Here is a 20,207-nt window from a genome sequence, read left to right as displayed (position 1 = left end):
AAAGGCTAATACCCATGTAAGGTGCTGTGTGGAACAGCCTTCCTGCCTCCCTGAAACTCGAGGAGAACCATCTCCGGTTCCGGAAGCACCGCAAAACCTTCCTCTTTGCCTCCGCCTTCTCTCCCCCTCTCCCCTGCTAAACCTACTGAAACTGCACTGAATCTGCAACTGGGCCACTTACCGCTCTCGGTCCTTGGCCCAGCCACTCTCCCCTGCACTGCCTCCCTGGCAACCCCCTGCACCGCGGGACTGTGTCTGTATCCCTACAGCCCCCCTTCCCAGCACTTTTCTGCACTTATCTCGCACTTGCCACTAGCTGGCCCTTATTATTTATCCTTATGCTCTTAACCCTGTACTGCACTCTCCCCTTTCCACCTCCCCTTTGCACTTTTCCCCTCCCCTCTACCCTTGCACGGACGCGATCTGAATGACACCTGGCCTAGTAGGATCGTTGTCCGTCTCCCCTTGTTCCACCCCCCGCCTCGTCGCGCCTTGAAACACTTGTGTATAGGCACGTTAGAAATGCCATATCATATCAATGACAGCATTTTTGAATTACTATGAAGAAACTTGGATTGGCGGACAAACCCGTTTTGGACGGAAACTGCCAAAGATTAAAATTGACTATTGGAATTGTTCTTCCGCAATAATAAATGGATCTTCAAAAATGAACAAACTCGAGGGGTGGCATCATGGCCTAAATGTGGCCATGAATCATGCAAAACCTACACTGTGGATGTTTTTGAACGTGTTGCAAACAGAGCAAGGGTTGCAAGAAAACTCAATTATTCAAAAAATGAGTGGTCATAATCTGCACAATAAAACAAAACCAAAAGTGTGCAAGACAAAAAAAAACTGACCGCAATAGCTGAAAAGTATGAGACATTAACCATTTCTGATTACTTATCAGGCATGGCCTTCTCAGTGAACTTCATTACAATGTAAAGAAAATAAGACTGATTTAAGAAAAAAAGCGATTTTTGAAAATATATATTTTAGAATGTTAAAAAGAAAAACCGATAAATAAAAAATATTTTGTTTCACAGACCATTCGTTTTCATTTACAAGAAGAAAAGAAAACAAGCAAAATGAGGTATAAAGCAAGGTAAGTGACAATTATGCAAAATAAATGGTCAATTTGAACCACACAAAAAGGTCAATTTTGTCATTAGGTCAAATGTTTTAGGTCAAGTAGGCTAATAGTCATGTAAGGTGCTGTGTGCTGCAAAAGGTAAACACAGGTGCCTTTAACATGGAGGAAAGCAGACTCCATAGTAAAGATAAAACAAAGTTCCAAAGGTCAGAGCAAATAAGAATGAATGAGGGGAGAAAGGCTCCCCTCACCTCATTCAGGATAGAAACAAAAAGGTCCAGAAGTCCAGCAAAAAGTGCTGGGGGTCTCACTAGGAGAGGGGATGAAGCATGAAAATGATAAATCTCCCTAACAGTAACAGTTATGAAACACAGGCTTTTAAGGAAAAGGTAGAGCAGTCACAAAGTAATTCATACTGGAACAATAAAGTGACAGAGAAAGTTCTGCACACATGCTAGATGTGTAATGTCTAATCCTCACTAAAGAGGAGCACATCCAGCCGTTACTACCTTGAAGGGAATTTCAGTGGTCATTGTGAAGCCATGGGTGATGAATGGCTCATCGTCCTGAGGCCGTCCTTTCCAGCAATCCAGCTCAATACATCGGCAGCCAGTAAGCAGCACCTGCCGGTACATTTCCACCGATGAGTTCCCAGTCAGCTGTCCAGCTGCAAGAAAAAGCACATGGTGAGGACAGGGCCAACAAATTACCAGTCATTTGGGGAGCATGTGGGGTGAAGGGTTAACCTTGTGTATCGGGTGTTTTGGTTTATGAACACAAATATTTCTATTACCATGAAGTACTAATTTCTGCACCCATGAAAGAAAAGTTACTTACCTGTAACATTTTGTGAACACCCTTGGTGCAGAGGCTATTCTGAATGGAAGTACTCTGAACTTATAACTGTGAGCAGACGCCTTCCATCAAAGGTATTTTCCATGCATGCAATGTATTGAAATGTATTTTATGTTATTTGGCATTTATATAGTGCTCTATATATCATTGGTATGACCTCAAAGCACTGGTAGGTTGAACGCCCTTGGAGACCATAGTCCAGGTCAGTTGAGAGTATAAGGTGTTGTAGGGTGCTTGGGTGCACCAGTTATGTATGCAGCTGATGTAATTGCCTGACGGTAGCTCCATCCTAGCATTGGGTGTGGTGGTATTGATGTCAGTTGAATGTGTGTAGTCTGGCGGGTGGACACCAAGACTGGGTTCTGGCTGCGTTGGGCCTGTAGGACGCTTATGTGTGCAGCTAGGACGGTTTGTCATGGGATATAGCTGCGTTTTATTAGAATGATGGGGTGTTTATGTGTTAATGTTCATATGTGAGCAGCTAGGCCAAATCTGATCGAGGGGTATAGCTGCGCTCTAATAGAGTGATAGTGTAGAGAAGAGAGTAAGCATAGTGATATGGGAAGTGAGAGTTTGGTTTGCGTTATGATCTAAAACATAGGTAAGTAACTTACAGAACTATCTCAGGCGGCATTTTCTAGTTATGAGTCGAGCAAGCGAGTGAGAGTGATTCTAATTGTACAGCGCATGCCCCTGAGTCATAGTGCTATCAGAGGGGGTACTTTCAAGATGTGAGATAAAGTAGCTTACTAGATGTGAATCAATCTTGCAAGAACAATTCCTAAAGCGTGAAATAGATCAGCATATCATCATAGCATGCAACCTCTAGGTTTGAGTCAATTGTAATAAGACCGGTTCTAGGAGAACGGTACAAGCAGGCGACACAGACTAGTAGATTCACAGTACTATCACAGTGGGTACTTTCTAGGTTTGGTTCAGTGCAATGCTGGTAATTTCTAACAATTTTCTAAGTGTGGCGTCAATGTAATGCTAATAATTTCTAGCAATTTTCTGACTGTGATGAAGACTAGTAAATTCACAGTACTATCACAGATTATGAGAATCCTGTATGGTGGGAGAGAGGTAGGAAAGAAAGTGAGTCAAAGCTACCCTAACCAAAAACGTGATATAGGGTCACCAGGTTTGCAGTGGAGCTAGATGACTGCTAGCTCAATAGACAAAAAACACTTGAGGATGCAGGAATGGCAAAAAAGGTTTTTTTTTTAAATTTACACTAACAGAGAACAAAACAATTTTACAAACTGCGCCGTGGCGCTGAAGATATGCATTATTAAGCACATTAAGGTCTGCATATTTGAGTTAGTAGTCAGGGTGACAAACAGTGTTTATTTCATGTATTGTTTTAGATGACAATACATTTAACATTGTCGACACAATTTTGTGTTTCTGGTTAGGTATAGATAGCTGGTAGCAGTGGCTTTAAAAATTGAGTCAGCGCTGCTGTGAGGTACCGAACGGTCTTCAAGACAGTTTGTTCAGGTCGGGTTGATGTTAAGAGAGGGGTGCGACCACCTAAAAATGATAGGGGACTGGGTTAGTTGAGTGAGAGTGATGTCTGGATGTTTAAAAACTGCAAACGAGAGGACCTTCCATGTACAGGTAAGTAGGCGCCTTGGTCGAGGTCTTGGTAATCCAGCGAGTGATTTTGACTGCGGGGCTGTCTGCAAACGTCAGAGGCCTGGAGCTAAGTAATCAAAAGAATGGTTTAGGAGCGTGGCTTGTGGCCACAATGTGAGAATGAAATTGCTCAATAGTGCCGTCGTGGTGGAAACTGAGCCAGAAAGTGCTGTGGTGGATATTCTGTTGCTTGAATGTAATTGTTAATGGAGTGCAGGCCAGATAGTTTTGGTGCCCGTGATACAGGAGATGCTTACAGTGGAGCCAGAGGGAATTATGGTCTAATGGCCATGGTATCCGTGTAAGCTGGAGTCAGACCCTATAAATAGAGGTAGATAGTGCAAAGAGGTTGTTTGTCAATCCCCGTAGTAATTTGGGTAAATTAGAACAGTGAGTTACCCCTAGGTTCGCAAGTGGGTGAAATTGCTGAAGTGCACTGGGCTTATCTATCGATCCCTGGCAGCAAAAAAAGCAAGATTATGACGGCAAGTGAGCCGTGCGGGTGAATGCTAAGAATTAGGCAGTTGTGCTGTAGCACAGAAAATGTTTGTGATCCCATGAGGGATGTAACTAAAAAGAATTACCTGATCTGTGGAGAACGAAGGTGGATGACGGCAACAGCTCTTCCGCAAAGTGAAAAATGAGCTGTGTCACTGTTGGAGCCTAGTGCGCATGTGTGGTGTTATACGCGCTGCCTGCAGGTCATGTGCGGATGTCAGAAAAGCGATGTAGCTGACGCGCATGTCAAAAGAGAGTAGTGTCCTGTCCCGAGAGACGAGTGATCTGGCTCTAGAGGAGTAAGTCACGTCACGTAGTGAATCCCATTGGGAACATCTAAATCTTGCTGAAAACGTTTGGTTTAAACAACAATGACGTGAACAAGTATACATTTCATACTATTTTGAAAGGCATTGAATAAGCCAATTGTACATGTCTCAGCATACTGGTGCATGTGAGTATACATAACAAATGGTAAGCATATGTGACTTGTTACGCTGTCTGTGGCAAAGTGACATAATTGTTTAAACATAATATTTTGCATAAAATAGACCATTTGCACCCGCCTATTTGGTGGTTTAGCCATGTTGGTGCATGTGGGCACATATAGTGAACACTTACATGAGACATTACTGTGTAAACATCGTATTCAGCATGACAAGAGCTAATTGCACCTTCTTGTTTGATGGTTTAGGCATGGTGGTGCATGTGAGCATACAACGTGGGCAGAAATTAAGGCAAACATTAATAGAGTAGTTGAAAAAGGCAAAAGCTTATCTCTGTGTCAAGAATGAGCTCTTTAAGAGAGAGCAGGGTTACAGATATAGGTTATACGGTGGTGGGCCCAATGTTATAACCGTAAGGCAGAATGATCTGCAAGTCTCGTCTATGTTTGATGTACAGTCTGATCTGATAGAATAGATATTACAAGAATGTTAATGAAAAAAAGATTCCATTCAATAGAAATGTTTAGACCTTGTCTGACAGAGTCTAAGCGATAGATCCATTTCTCCTCGAGCTTGCGTAAGGCTAGGTCTCTGTCGCCTCCGCGGAACAGGTTGCCCACTGTTTGTAGTATTGCCCAAAAGATGTCGTTCTGGGTGTGGTTCTTCGCTTTGAAATGTGCCACCAATGGTTTGTCTTCAACTTAGTTGCGCACACAGGACCGGTGTTCGTGTTGTCTTATTTCTCTTGTTCAGTGTTAGAACCTTTATCCATGTACATTGACCACTTCCTAAGACCCTTCATCAGCAAGATGGCATCCTACATCCAAGACACCACGGCCATGATAAAGAAGCTGGACACTATACAAGTTGAACAAAATGACCTACTAGTAACATATACGAGTATTCCCCAGATGGAGTTCCTACAAGTTCTCAAAACTTACTTGGATGAAAGAACAAACAGAACCACCCACGGCATTTCTCCTTGAATGTACTAGATTAGCCCTCATGGAAAACTACTTCATTTACAAACAGACCTTCTACCAGCAGTGTCATGGAACCAGCATGGGGGCTACTTTTGCCCCGATGTAGCCAATTTATTCATGGACGCCTTTGAAAAAGACTATTTACAACGAAGCCAACCCTTTTAAACAAGCAATTGGAAGATGGCTAAGGTATATAGATGATGTGTTCATGATTTGGAAAGGCACAGAAGATGATCTACTCTCTTTCCTACAATGGCTAAATTCACAGAATTACTGCATAAAATTCACCATTGACCACAGTAAAACCCACATACCTTTTCTAGACCTGGAAATTTACAAAAATCCGGACAACTCTTTATGTACTCCTCTCTACCGGAAACCAACATCTAAAAATACCCTCCTAGAATACTCAAGTTTTCACCCTTCAGGACTCAAAATGAATCTCCCATATTGTCAATTTTTACGAATAAGGAGAAACTGCTCCACACTATGCGAATATGCGTCATAAAGCAAAGAACTAGCCATCCGGCTGAAAGAAAGAGGCTACCCCAAACACATAATTCGTCAAGCCTGCAAGCGCGTAAAAAATACAAATCGCGAGTCCTGCTTAACGCCAAGCAAGAGAGATCAATCATCAACCAAGATGACCTGCGTGACTACCTTTACTCCACTGAGTAACTCCATCAGAAAAGTGATCCTCAAACTGATTCCTTCCGACCAGAGAAACCCAGTTTTGCGTTCAAACGCAGCCAGAACCTGAAAGATCACCTTGTGCACACCTACACAGAAGTCGACGTATCAAGCCATGAACAAACCACGCTATGGCATCTCCCCGCAGTCAAAGGACATTTTAAGTGCGGCTCCTGTTCCGTCTGTCCCTTGACAGCCAATCTCAAAACCATTGATCTAAAAGGAAATCCCTGGACTCTCAACTCTTTCACCAATTGTAGAACCAAATGGTCAGTTTACATAATCAAATGCCCCTGTGATCTCATCTACGTGGGAAAGTCCAAAAGAGAAATAAGGCAACGCATTTGTGAACACTGGTCCTGTGTGCACAACCAAGTTGAAGACAAACCATTGGTGGCACATTTCAAATCAAAGAACCACACCCAGAATGAGATCTTTTGGGCAATACTACAAACAGTGGGCAACCCGTTCCGCTGAGGTGACAGAGACCTAGCCTTACGCAAGCTTGAGCAGAAATGGATCTATCGCTTAGACTCTGTCAGACAAGGCCTAAACATTTCTATTGAATGGAAACTTTTTTTCAACAAATAACGTTCTTGTAATATCTATTCTATCAAATCAGACTGTACATCAAACTTAGACAAGACTTGTAGATCATTCTGCCTTCCGGTTATAACATTGGGCCCACCACCGTATAACCTATATCTGTCACCCCGCTCTCTCTTAAAGAGCTCATTCTTGACACAGAGATAAGCTTTTGCCTTTTTCAACTACTCTATTAATGCGTTTGCCTTAATTTCTGCCCACGTTGTATGCTCACATCCACCACCATGTCTAAACCATCAAACAAGCAGGTGCAATTCGCTCTTGTCATGCTGAATACGATGTTTAAACAGTTATGTCTCATGTAACTGTTCACTATATGTGCCCAAATGCACCAACATGGCTAAACCCCCAAACAGGCGGGTGCAAATGGTCTATTTTATGCAAAATATTATGTTTGAACAAATATATCACTTTGCCACAGACAGCGTAACAAGTCACATATGCTTTCCATTTGTTATGTATACTCACATGCACCAGTATGCTTAGACATGTACAATTGGCTTATTCAATGCCTTTCAAAATATTATGAAATTTATACTTGTTCACGTCATTGTTATTTAAACCAAACGTTTTCAGGAAGATTTAGATGTTCCCAATGGGATTCACTACGGGACGTGACTTACTCCTCTAGAGCCAGATCACTCGTCTCTCGGGACAGGACACTACTCTCTTTTGACATGCGCGTCAGCTACATCGCTTTTCTGACATCCGCACATGACCTGCAGGCAGCGCGTATAACACCACACATGCGCACTAGGCCCCAACAGTGACACAACTCATTTTTCACTTTGCGGAAGAGCTGTTGCCGTTGTCCACCTTCGTTCTCCACAGATCAGGTAATTCTTTTTAGCCACATCCCTCATGGGATCACAAACATTTTCTGTGCTACAGCACAACTGCCTAATTCTTAGCATTCACCCGCACGGCTCACCTGCCGTCATAATCTTGTTTTTTTCGCCGCCAGGGATCGATAGATAAGCTCAGTGCACTTCAGCAATTTCACCCACTTGCGAACCTAGAGGTAACTCACCGTTTTCATTTACCCAAATTACTACAGGGATTGACAAACAACCTCTTTGCACTATGTACCTCTATTTATAGGGTCTGACTCCAGCTTACACAGAAACCATGGCCATTAGACCATAATTCCAACTTGCCCCACTGTAAGCATGTCCTGTATCACAGGCACCAAAACTATCTGGCCTGCACTCCATTAACAATTACATTCAAACAGCAGAATATCCACCATAACACTTTCTGGCTCAGTTTCCACCACGACGGCACTATTAAGCAATTTCATTCTCACATTGTGGCCACCAGCCACGCTCCTAAACCATTCTTCTGATTACTTAGCATGCGGCCTCTGACGTTTGCAGACAGCCCCCCAGTCAAAATCACTCGCTGGGTTACCAAGACCTCAACCAAGGCACCTACTTACCTGTACATGGTAGGTCCTCTTGTTTGCAGTTTTTTAAACATCCAGACATCACTTTCACTCAACTAACCCAGTCCCCTATCATTTCTAGGTGGACGCACCCCTCTCTTAACATCGACCCGACCTGAACAAACTGTCCTGAAGACCGTTCGGTACCTCACAGCAGCGTTGTCTCAATTTTTACAGCCACTGCTACCAGCTATCTATACCGAACCAGAAACACAAAATTGTGTGTCGGCAATGTTAAATGTATTGTCATCTAAAACAATACATGAAATAAACACGATTTGTCACTCTGCCTACTAACTCACAAATATGCAGACCTTAATGTGCTTAATAATGCATATCTTCAGCGCCACGGCGCAGTTTGTAAAATTGTTTTGTTCTCTCTTAGTGTAAATTAAAAAAAAACTTTTTGCCATTCCTGCATCCTCAGGTGTTTTTTGTCTATTGAGCTAGCAGTCATCTAGCTCCACTGCAAACCTGGTGACCCTATGTCACGCTTTTGGTTAGGGTAGCTTTGACTCACTTTCTTTCCTACCGTACCTCCTTACCCTCTTGAGTCAAGCCCCCTTATAAAAAAAGAAGGTTCGCCCATTTATCTCTCATTATGGTGGGAGAGAGGCCCAGGTCCCACAATACACCACGCTTCACCATACAATAGACACAAATGTAGGCCGTACCTAGACTAGAGTGTCCTGCAAAGCTGTGGCGAGGCCGAAGTTTCACAATACACTACGTTTCACCATATGGCAGACAAAAATGGAGGATATACCTAGATATGAGAGTCCTGCAGAGCGGGAGAGGCCCAGGTATCCCAATACATTACGTTTCACCATACAATACACAAAGGGGAGGCTGTACCTGGATTTGAGAGTCCATGTTTGCTTAACATTCACAATCCTATCTAAGTGTGGGATCTGTCAACATTCAAAATCCTGTGTAGATGCGACACAGCCTAGTTTCCAGAGTTCTATCTGATGGTGGCATTTGGTAAGGTTCACATTTCTATCTAAGTGAGGCGCTTGCTAACATTCACAATTCTATCCAAGTGTGGCATTTACTTAACATTCACAATTCCATCTAAGTGCGGCATTGCCATGATTCACAGTTCTATCTAAGTGAGGCATTTGCTAACTATCACAATTCTATCCAAGTGTGACGTTGACTTAACATTCACAATTCCATCTAAGTGCGGCATTCTCATGGTTCACAATTCTATCAAGTGAGGCAATTGCTAACGTTCACAATTCCATATATGTGGCGCTTACCAGCATTCACAATTCCATCTATGTGTGGCATTTACTTAGCATTCATAATTCTATCCAAGTGTGGCATTTGCTAAAGTTCACAATTCTATCTAAGTGTGGCATTTACTTAGCATTCACAATCCTATCTGGATGCGGCATAGGCAAACGTCCACAGTTCTATCTAGGTGTGATACTTGCTAACAACCACAATTCTATGTAGATTAGATGCAGGCTAATGTTCACAACTCTATGTTCTATGTTATGAGGTAAGGTAATGTTCAGTGGCAGGGCTTTCTGGAGTAGAGTGATTGCTCTACACCTCACCCATGTCACGCTTACTTTGGGAGTTGCTGCTGGTTGAGGGCTGGCCACTGGCTTCCCATGCTGACACCTGCAGACACGATCTGGTGCCACCTGTGTAGGAGCCGCCCTTTGCCTCGGGGCCCTTAGCCACAGGGGCTGCCAGGCAAAGGGCTGCCCTGGGAGGGTGGGTTAAAGTACTTATGTGGCCAATCAGGGGAGGGAGGGAGGGTGAGGAGGCAGGGTGAATTCAGGAAGAGGGACACAGGCTCAGAAAGCAGGTGTGCAACACGGCCAAGCAGCCCAAATAGGACAACAAAATGGTCGGAATTAAAGGACCAGGAGGGTCCACAAACAGGATCACTCACCAATAAGGGGGTCAGGAGGCATCTCATGTCTATCGTGGTCATGGGACTCCCCTGCAACCCTAATGGGAGACTGTAATGGCTCCAAATGGGAGACTCAAACGACATTTTCTTTGGGATTCCGATTTACTGAGTCCAGAACTAACTTGTCTGTGGTTATTCATCCCCCTACTAGGGTGCTGTGGGTGTGTTAGGGAGATTTATCCGTTTTATGCTTAATCCCCTCTCCTACTGAGAGCCCCAGCACTTTTTTTGCTGCACATCTGGACCTTTTTCTTGTTCTCTTGAATGAGGGGAGCCTTTCCCCCCTCATTCATTCTTACTGCTCTATCCATGGGAACTTTGTTCTTTATGTTTTACCTTATTTTATGGAGTCTTGCTTTCCTCCATATCTCTTAAAGGCATCTGTGTTACACTTTTGCAGCACACAGCACACTCTGTGCAGTGTTGCTGGGGACCCTTTGGGTTCTCCTTTTATATGCTTTTATTTTTCCTAAGAACTACTGTTCTTAAGGAAAGAGGGATACTTTGTATCCTTCCTAAAACTTCCACTTATGAGAGATTAACACATACCACCTTATGTGGAGTGCTTAGGATATACCTAGTATCCCCACTCTCTCTGCCCCAGTGACTTTTTGGTCACAGTGACAACCCTAAAGTTGTGGCAGTGGACATGTTCTACCAACTTTGGTGCTATTTTCTACCGCAGACTGTATTCACAGCCTCGGTTATGCACCAAAGTGTCACCTATGTTCTAACATGGTGGCCCCTTTCTTTTTTTGCCGTTTCTTGTATGGTTGTCCTTTGCTGGCCCTTCTACCATTCTGGGAGGGGGAGGTCTGAATTTGAGTTTTGCTGTTAGGGAGAATTCTCTGAAATGTCCTAATTGCATTCTACCTTAGAGACAGACCACCCAGCACTTTTGCTGGACTTCAGGACTTTTAATTTTTCAACCTGGATGGACAGACATTTTGCCCACTCATGTATTTTTCTGTGATTTATTCTTTGTGTTTCTTTTGACTTTGGAGTCTGACAAACTCTATAGGCATCATCTTTTACATTGTGACACACAGCACCTTCAGTGCAGTGGCACAGGGTAGATTTCCCAAAGGTTTAAATACCTTCTCTTGGTGTAACTACAGTTACCAAGAGCAGTGAAGTGAAATTGACTTTACTTACATTTTGTAACTTTCTAGACCCAGCATACACTATCTTACCATAGGGTGCTGGAGGGGTTACTTAGTATCTCCTTTGTCTAGTTTCTCATGTAACATTTTTATGTTATCCTTTCTACAATTAATGGCTGCTGGCAGTGGTTTACTTTTTACTACCATTGTGTGTTTTTACCACGGGCTGCAATTGCAGCTTGGTAAAGCACCCATGGGTGCCCATTTCGTCAAAATGGCACTGGTCTTCTTTTTTCGCCATTTCTTGTTGTAAAGGTCCTTCTTGAGATTTACTCTGCATGCCAAACCAGGTTTGGTCCCTTTGTTCATTTTGTCTTTGGCGTGGTTGACTGCTGAAGCCCGCCTCTGACGACTGTGTGCCTGGCAGGGGCAGGAAGTGAGGGAGGAGCCCGAAACTTCCTGTGCTTAATCTCCTAGGTGACAGGAATGCACTATTTGCCGGCTGGCTGCTCTTGGAGGACAGCCACCCTGCTGTGTGATTGACAGCTAGGCTGGAATTAATGGGAGAAACCTTCATAAAAAGGTGAGTCTTTTGGCTTGGAAGGCAGAGTCAACCACTGGAACGAAGGAAATCTGAGGAAGAACTTGGATACGCCTGCTGCAACTATTGGACCGTTGGTTTGCCCGGTGAAGCCCTGCTGCTGTGCTGAAACTCAATTTTCATTTCGTCTAGAGGAGCCCTACAAAGGACGTCTTCTCCCCTTGGGTTGGTGGGACCAATCGATCCCAAGACAAGCTTATCTGGACATACTCTCGGAGCAGGCTGCACTTCTATTGCTGCTGCAGGAACCGACTGCCAGGGAGAGGAAAAACAGAATCGAGTGAGTATCTTTAAGTTGGCCAAGAGCTCCAGGAAGATCCTCTGGACTCCCAGGAAGCAGGACTGACTGAGCCTGAGCCACCTCAACAGAGTGCAGGACCCCAGAAGCAAGGAAAGTCCATCTCGACAGCCAGGAACCGCAGAGGTGCTATTCGTGAGAGACGCGAGGAGCTAAAACCGTTAAGTGCCGCTGAATTGAAGTCTGCCTATTGCTGCTGCTGACTTTCATAGTACAGGAGTCCCCAGACGTCATCCTTCTTGTCTCCACAACTGAAGCCCAGGAACAAGGTATTTGCAGACCTACACAGTTTAGTTTGTTTACTTATATAGCGCACATAACCCAGGGGTATCTGGGCGCGTTTACTTGAGTACACAGCATGTTTCCAACTTACAATACTGGTATTACAGAATTACAATATAAAGCGTGTTACAGAATTACAATATATGATATAGCAGACTTGCAAACTTACAACACAACAACAACAACAACAAGGAATCTGGGTACACGATATCATGACAAATGGTGTCAATGAAGGATTAGAGAACACTTGCCAGTAGTTGACTTGGGTTACAGAACAGAGTCACGCCTGGTAAGACAATGATAGAACAAAATAATTATATTCAGTGTGCTATGTGAGTGAAAGTGAGACCTAGGGAGACAACTGTGTTAGGATGGTTGCTGAGCGAAGAGCAAGGTTTTTACTTTGGCTCTAAAGGCCCAGAAGGAAGGTTCTGCTCTAATGGCTGGGGGGAGTGAATTCCAGCATTTGGCCGCTAACACTGGGATACTAGAACCTCCTGCAGACTTTAGTTTGTATTTTGGGATGATGAGGCGGTTGAGATAGAGGGATCTGGTGGGTCTGTCTGACTGATTCCTTGAGAATTTGTCTGTCAGGTATTTTGGAGCCGTGTTTTAAAGGAGTTTGTGCTTGATGACAACCGAACGTAAGGTGATTCGGGTCATGCACAGGTAGCTAAAGTGCGTTCCGTCTGACGGCTGAGATATGATAAGAGCGTGGGATATTCAATGCTGATCTTAGGGCATTATTCTGAAGTACTTGTAGTCTATTTAAATTCTGTGCCGAGGAGCCAAGGAATAGGGTGTTGCAATAGTCCAGTTTAGAGAGGATCAGTGTTCTGGCTAGCATAAAGCAACTATTGGTCGATAAATAGGGTTTGCAGGCGTTTATCAGTTTGTTAGTATATGCTATAGTTGAGGCTGTGGCCTTAATTTGTTTTTGAGAGATAGATTGGAATCTACGTAAACCCCTAACGTTTTAACCTCGCTAGAAACTTTGATGGTGTTCCCATCAATATTGAAGGCCTTGTAGTGTTTGTCCAAATTGTTTAGACAAGCTTTTGAACTGATGATCAGAAGTTCAGGCTTGTTGTCGTTTAAACAAAGGCTGTGGGCAGCCATCCAGGCTTGAATCTCCAGGTAGATATCATTTATCATTTTTGAGTCTTTATCATAGCAACTAGAGAGCGTGATGAGGACTTGGGTGTCATCAGCATAATTTGTGCAGGTGACACCCAGGTTATCAAGACAATCAAAAAGGAGCTTAGTAAACATATTATAGAGCTTGGGTGATACTCATGATCCCTGTGGGACTCCACGATGGATTGGTACTGGGAGAGCGGACGCTGAGGGGGCGAAAACCCTGGTTGTTCTGTTAGAGAGAAAAGAATGGATCCAGCTGGTGGCATTCGGTGAGAAGGCTGCAGCTGATTTTAGATGTTTGGTCAGGCTCTGCGTGTTCATCTATCCCTCAACCAAGTCACTCATTCCATAACTGGTGTGACTGGGAAAGAGTTAACTATACTTTGCATTGGGGGTTCATAAGTACTTACCAGTTTAAGAATATTTGTTGATTTATTAATACAAGCAATAGGGGTGCCCCTTTGTGCAAACGTGAGACGGGGCAGAGTATACTTATTAAACAGAAAACAAAATACCCACGCTTATGACAATCATCATTCTTGTCATTAATTGCAGTTATTTCTTTAAAAGTAGAGAGCAATGTGCTTCAAGAGTCACATGAAACCAAAGAGAAGTCCTCAGAGTGCAAGCTTCATTTAATACAAAGAAAGTGTTTTTATAATTAAATTCTTAAAACGTATACATCTTTTTTACATAAACTTAGTAGAAATATTGAAAAAAGAAAAAACATACGACAAAACATTCACAATATATACATGGATCACAAGAGAAAACATAAGTAATCCATCATTATGGAACAATTCAAATGGTTTTTGCCCGTTTAGTTGGATAGGCCTACAGGAGACAGATTGCTGCTGCAGAAGACACTGCCAGGGTGTATTACAAATTACGTTGGTAGGTTGGTAGATGGTGTAGACATGGTTAATTAATAAACATGAACTTAATATCTGCCCAAGGCAAAGAATATTTGTTGACCATTGTTTATTCTATAACTTCTGCCTTTTTGAAAAAACTCAGTATTACTCTATATATGCCAGTGATAAATCAATGTCCACAGTGTCCTAGTTATATAAGTCACCTGAGGATGTAGGAAGTGTGTGTGCCATCCACAATGGGTTTCATCTGATATAGAGAAGCAGAGAGTGTATTTTTTAAGTGTGTTATTTGGTTACAGAGTTAATAATTCCTTCTAAAGAAGGCTTATTCAATTGACTGTTTAATAAATGTTTCATTGTTTAATCAAGAAACCTTGAGTCTAAGAGTTTATTTGAATAACTGCTACTGTGAAACTCCATTACAACGTTACAGCTCACATTGGCCCCTCTCGAGAGGCTGCTCAGTTATGCTACCAACGTGTGTAGTACATCTGATAAAAAGGCACCAAAACCACAGACCGACGTGGGAGACTGAATAAATCCTTGTTGAGGGTCCCGTTTCCCCGACTGCTGCTGTGACATCCTATTCAGAGTGCTTCCTATTGTCACCAGACCAAGGAATCAGAATACCGGAAGACATTCCCTCAGCATTTTGCTGATGCAGTCAATTAAAATAAATTGCCAAAATTGAAAAACTAAGTTCTACAAAAAGGAAATGAACAGCAAAAACGCATGGAAGCCCCACATAAGTAGCACCCCATGACCGCTCTAGCATTTGAAACCAAAATGGACCAAACTAGCTTTGTTGGAATAAAACAAATATTCTTATTGTGCACTATGTACATGGATCCACAGTCAACATAGATTCCTTATCCCCATAGGTAATTTAAAAGAGGGGATATTTTAGTTCATAACAAGGTGGTAAGATTTTCATATTTATGATAAATCTTCCTGATCTGTGTCAACCCCAGAACCTTTTGCTTGGACTTGGTCATTATTTTACCTTGTCCCTGGGTGAGTGGTTATCTTTTTCCCCTGTGGCCTAATCCTTTACTTTTTTTATGGGTGACCTTTTTATGTCTCTCCATAGTGTATGATTGAAGTTATAGTTTCCTATAACTTTGGACTGACTAATGTACTATGGCAGCACACAACATTTTAAATGCTGTGGCTTCCTTGTTAATTCTATTATTTCTTGGGTGAACTACTGTTCCCAAGAAATAAAGTGGGATTTCCATCCCCTTTACATTTTATATAGTAAGCCACCACACGCCACCTTATGTGGAATGCTGGGGGGGGATACAATTCTTACTTACCTGGTGACATTTGTGTTACAATTGCAAGTTTATTGAATGGCTGGTGTCAGTAGTTGTACCTTAGTGACATTTTAGTCTTATTACTCGTAGGCTGTTAAATCAGCCTCAGTAATGTACAGAAAGGCCACCATTCTGCTAGAATGGTGGGCTCCTTTTTTCGCCATTTCTCGTTTGCTTATTGTTTGAGGTCTTCCACTGATTCTAGGCAGAAACGACCTCTGTGGAAGTTTTGTCTTTGGCTGGAATCCTTGGTATTCCCTGCCAATGCTCCAGAATGTCTGAGAAGGCAGATGTACAAAACTCTGCAGCCCTTTGTCTTTGACCTTGCCTGAAAGGAACCAAGCCCCAGTGCGGGATGGCTGTCCTGATTGGACAGCCAGACCACCCCTTCCTGTAAACTGCAGGGAGAGATTGCCTATGTTGTGCTGTAGTTCCTGATAAATTCTCCGAACCCGGAAGCTGCTGACAAGTCGACCACTGGAGCAGAATCCGAAGTGGAAGATTAAGAAAAGACCTCTGTGGCGATTTCCAGTGGCCAGAGAGCCTGCTGTGTAAAGGAAGCCAATGTAACCCTTCCTTCCAATTGACCTGGGGGGGATCCAGAATGCGACAACTCCTACCCAGAGCCTGGTGAGATCTACTAGTCTCAAGAAGACCTACATGTTGAGCCACCGCATGACATGCAGCGACTTTGCTGTGATGCAAACTACCAAACTCTTTTTACTGGACTTTAGGACTTTTTATCTCATGTATTTTTTTGTGATTTATACTCTGTGTTGACTTTGGAGTCTGACAAACTCCATAGGCATCATCTTTGCAGTGTGACACACAGCACCTTCAGTGCAGTGGCACAGGGAAGTCTCTTAGATTTTCCAAAGGTTTAAATACCTTCTCTTGGTGAAACTACAGTTTCCAAGAGCAGTAAAGTGAAATGGACTTTACTTACATTTTGAAACTTTCTAGACCCAGCACACACTATTTTACCGTAGGGTGCTGGAGGGGTTAGTATCTCCTTTGTCTAGTTTCTCATGTAACTGTTTTATGTTACCGTTTCTACAATTGATGGCTGGTGGCAGTGGTTTACTTTTTACTACCATTGTGTGTGTTTTTACAGCGGGCTGCGTTAGCAGCTGCAATAAGGCACCCATGGGTGCCCATTTTGTCAAAATGGCCCTGGTCTTCTCTTTTCTCCATTTCTTGAAGGAAAGGTCCTTCTTGAGATTTATCCTGCACGCCAAAACAAGTTTGGTCCCTTGGTTAGTTTTGTCTTTGGCAGGAGTCATGAGTGAAGCCCGCCTCTGGCTCCACCCCAAGGTAATTGGCCCCAAGGTAATTGGCCGGCTGGCTGTCTGGCAAGGACAGCCACCCTGCTGTATGATTGACAGCTAGGCTGTAATGAATGGGAGAAACCTGCATAAAAGGCTAGGTTTTTTGGCTTGGAAGACAGAGTCTACCACTGGATGAAGAAATCCGAAGAATTGGAAGAGACGCCTGCTGAAACTCCTTGTCCATTGGTTTGCCTGGTGAAGCCCTGCTGCTATGCTGAAGCTTCGAATTTGTTTCTACTAGAGAAGCCCTGCAAGGATGACTTCTCCCCTTGAGTTGGTGGGACCAATCAACTCCAAAGTAAACTCATTGGGACATACTCTTGAAGCAGGCTGTACTGCCACTGCTGGAAACAAAGTGCCAGTGAGAGGAACACCAAACCGAGTGGATTGCTTTTAAGTCGGACCCGAGCACCAGGAAGATCCTCCGGACTTCCCTGAAGCAGGACTGACCAAGCCTGAGCCACCTCAACAGAGTGCTGGACTCCAGATCCGAGGAAAGTCTGAAGTGGTATCTGAGAACTGCAGTGTTGCGATTTGCTGTCAGACACGAGGAGCTGAAACGCTGAAGTGCCACTGAATTGAAGTTTACCCATCGCTGCCGTTGACCTTCTCATTGTAGTGCAGGAGTCCCCAGACATCCTCCCTCTTGTCCCTACGACTGAGGCCCAGGAACACCAGGATCTGCAAAGCTGTACAGGAACAGAATCCAGCTGGAACCATTTCTTCTAACCAAAGATACTGTAAAGTCTAAGAGCACTTACCTTTTGTGGTGTAGCCTTACTTGTTCTCAGTTGAGACTTGTCTTGGTTAACCTTGCAGAGTTGCTTGTACCTTTGCCCCTCACAAGCCTCCCAGCTTGTGGCCCTTTAAGTGAATCTTATTTCTACAAATGTTTCTAAAAACATTGTGCAAGACTTTACCAAGAAGAGCTTCATCTTCCCTAGACTTTGTTCAACTAACATTGGGTGTCCTGGCTCCCTGAGAGAGACTTGTTACCTTTGACTCTCTGCCTTTACCTTTCCCGCAGGAAAGGGTTAAATGTACTTGACATTGGAAGGTTCAGAAAGTACTTACCTGTTTATGAATTATTTGTTAACCTTTGTTTTATTCCCATATCTAACCATGGTACCAAACTCAGTATTGCTCTAAAGCTATTTAAATCACCTAAGTGTGTAGGAAGTGTCTGTGTGCCATCCCCAATGGGTATCATCTGATTTAGAGAAACTAAGAGTGTATTTTGAAGTATATTATAATTGTTACATTTTTTTGCTCTCTTTTTGCTCCCTTCTGAAGAAGGTTTATATAACTGACAGTTAAATTAATAATTGTTTAATCAAGAAACCTTGAGTATAAGTGTTTATTTGAATAACTGTCACTGTGAAACTCTGCGTTACAACCCTACTGCTCACATTGACCCCTCTTGAGATAAGCTTGACTGCTCAGCCACACTACCAACCTGTATAGTACAGACTTATACCAAAGATTGGGTTCCTATCGCCAGGAGGTCAAGGTTGCTGTAGTGCACCCAAAGGGTACTGCACACAATCTAGCCTAAAACTCTGGGACCTCGAGCCTGAGTGCGGTGCATGGTATTCGGAAGTCTGAATTGGCCCCCAACTTTGCTGGACTCCTGCTGGATCTCCAGAAACACGATTTTAATCCCTGAAGTCCCCCCACCAGAGTGCAGGACCGGGACAGTGAAGGAATCCGACCAGCGATAATTGTTCTTCATCTGGCTGCTGTGAAAAGGTTCCAAGTCCACAGAGCCCGGAGAAAGTGCGAAGAGTCCTTTGATGGAAGCCTCCTCCGACGACTGCTGCTGCAAGTTCAATTCCATTGTCCAGTTCTTTCGTTTCAAGACCAAGAAACCAGGGACCAGGTCCTGTTCTGCTGTATCCTAGAGGCATCCACCCAGAAGCTCTTCTTTTCTCCTAAGGTAATGTGTGGGCTTGGGTATTAATTGCCTTAAGTTTGGTGTGCATCCTGTGAGGCTGAGTGGGTGATTCGTGTGGTTGGGAGTTTGCCCATACCACTTGCCCAGGCTTAATGCTGGAACACATATAGGGAGCCTTCTCCGAAGCCCCTGAACACTAACTCTGAAAGTGACTACTTCCTTTTTAAGCCTTTTGATCTCCTATGGAACTTTGGATTTCCTGCAACTGGACCCCATCTCAACCTGACTACATCTGGCACCTACACCACTAGGGTTCCTCTTCTGCCTCAGAGAACTCATGCAATAGATTAGGGAAGGACTGGATAAAAAAAAGGATTCTGCCTTGAAAGTATAAAAAGTGTAAAAGTACTTAGTTGCTAAAGACGTTAGTGTGGTAACTAAAGTGTCATTAGCTTTATGCTTACCTTTGAGTTGCATTCTGCCGCTCTAAAACGTGTATACACCAACTTGGAATGCCCCCCCTTCTAAAAAGTAATGTGTATCATTGCTTAACTAACTGAATGAGTGTAAATGCTTACCAATAGGGTTTGCCTGCCGTGAATAACATTGTGTTATTCTTAAAGTGCATCATTGGGTGTTGCTTTTCCTGGTCTGCTTCATTCAGATCTAAAACAGTGTTAGGGTTTATACATACTTTTAAATAGCTGGATGCTCTTTTAAAAAGAATATAGGTCTTACTCACGTTGATTAGCTGCAGCTCTTCTAACCTCGTAAACCGGGGTTGTTCTTACGTGAATTGCTTTGGTGCTATTCTAAAATATGCAAAACAAGGGGGGTTCTGGGAGTCCCTCTACCGGCACGAACACGGACCATTGACCTGTTCTTGGGTGGATGGTCCCGGGAGAATCTCAACCAAGTCTTTAGCTCACTGTCCCTTTCACAGAGGAAAGATATCCCTGCATATCAGTCTTTGTCCTGCCTAGGGGCAGTCCAGCACCAAAATGCTAGGCAATTCTCCTCTGAACAGGAGTACCAACAGCAACGCAAGACACGTGTTTCAGCCTAGATGGTCCTCATTAGTGAGGTGGAGCTGTGCCTCTCACAGAACAGTGAGCAAGAGGTCCACGCCTGGATTACCCTGGTAATTTAGGGTGAAACCCAAAGTTACTAAATATGCAAAACAAGGG

The 20,207-nt window shown here is 43.4% G+C and overlaps 1 protein-coding gene across 1 annotated transcript in view; it reads right to left on the bottom strand.

Moving 5' to 3' along the window:
• Positions 1-20,207, bottom strand: part of PLCB3 (phospholipase C beta 3) — an 869,107-nt gene that overhangs the window by 276,829 nt on the left and 572,071 nt on the right. The window contains exon 11 of the mRNA XM_069644864.1: positions 1,603-1,760. Coding sequence (XP_069500965.1) covers positions 1,603-1,760 — 158 coding nt within the window. The remainder of the gene's footprint in view (positions 1-1,602; positions 1,761-20,207) is intronic.

The sequence above is a fragment of the Ambystoma mexicanum genome, chromosome 2p (assembly GCF_040938575.1).
Source record: "Ambystoma mexicanum isolate Mex_15411 chromosome 2p, UKY_AmexF1_1, whole genome shotgun sequence".
Taxonomy (NCBI): domain Eukaryota; kingdom Metazoa; phylum Chordata; class Amphibia; order Caudata; family Ambystomatidae; genus Ambystoma; species Ambystoma mexicanum.
The sequence above is the reverse complement of the archived record's forward strand: the minus strand, read 5'-3'. Positions and strand labels throughout refer to the sequence as shown.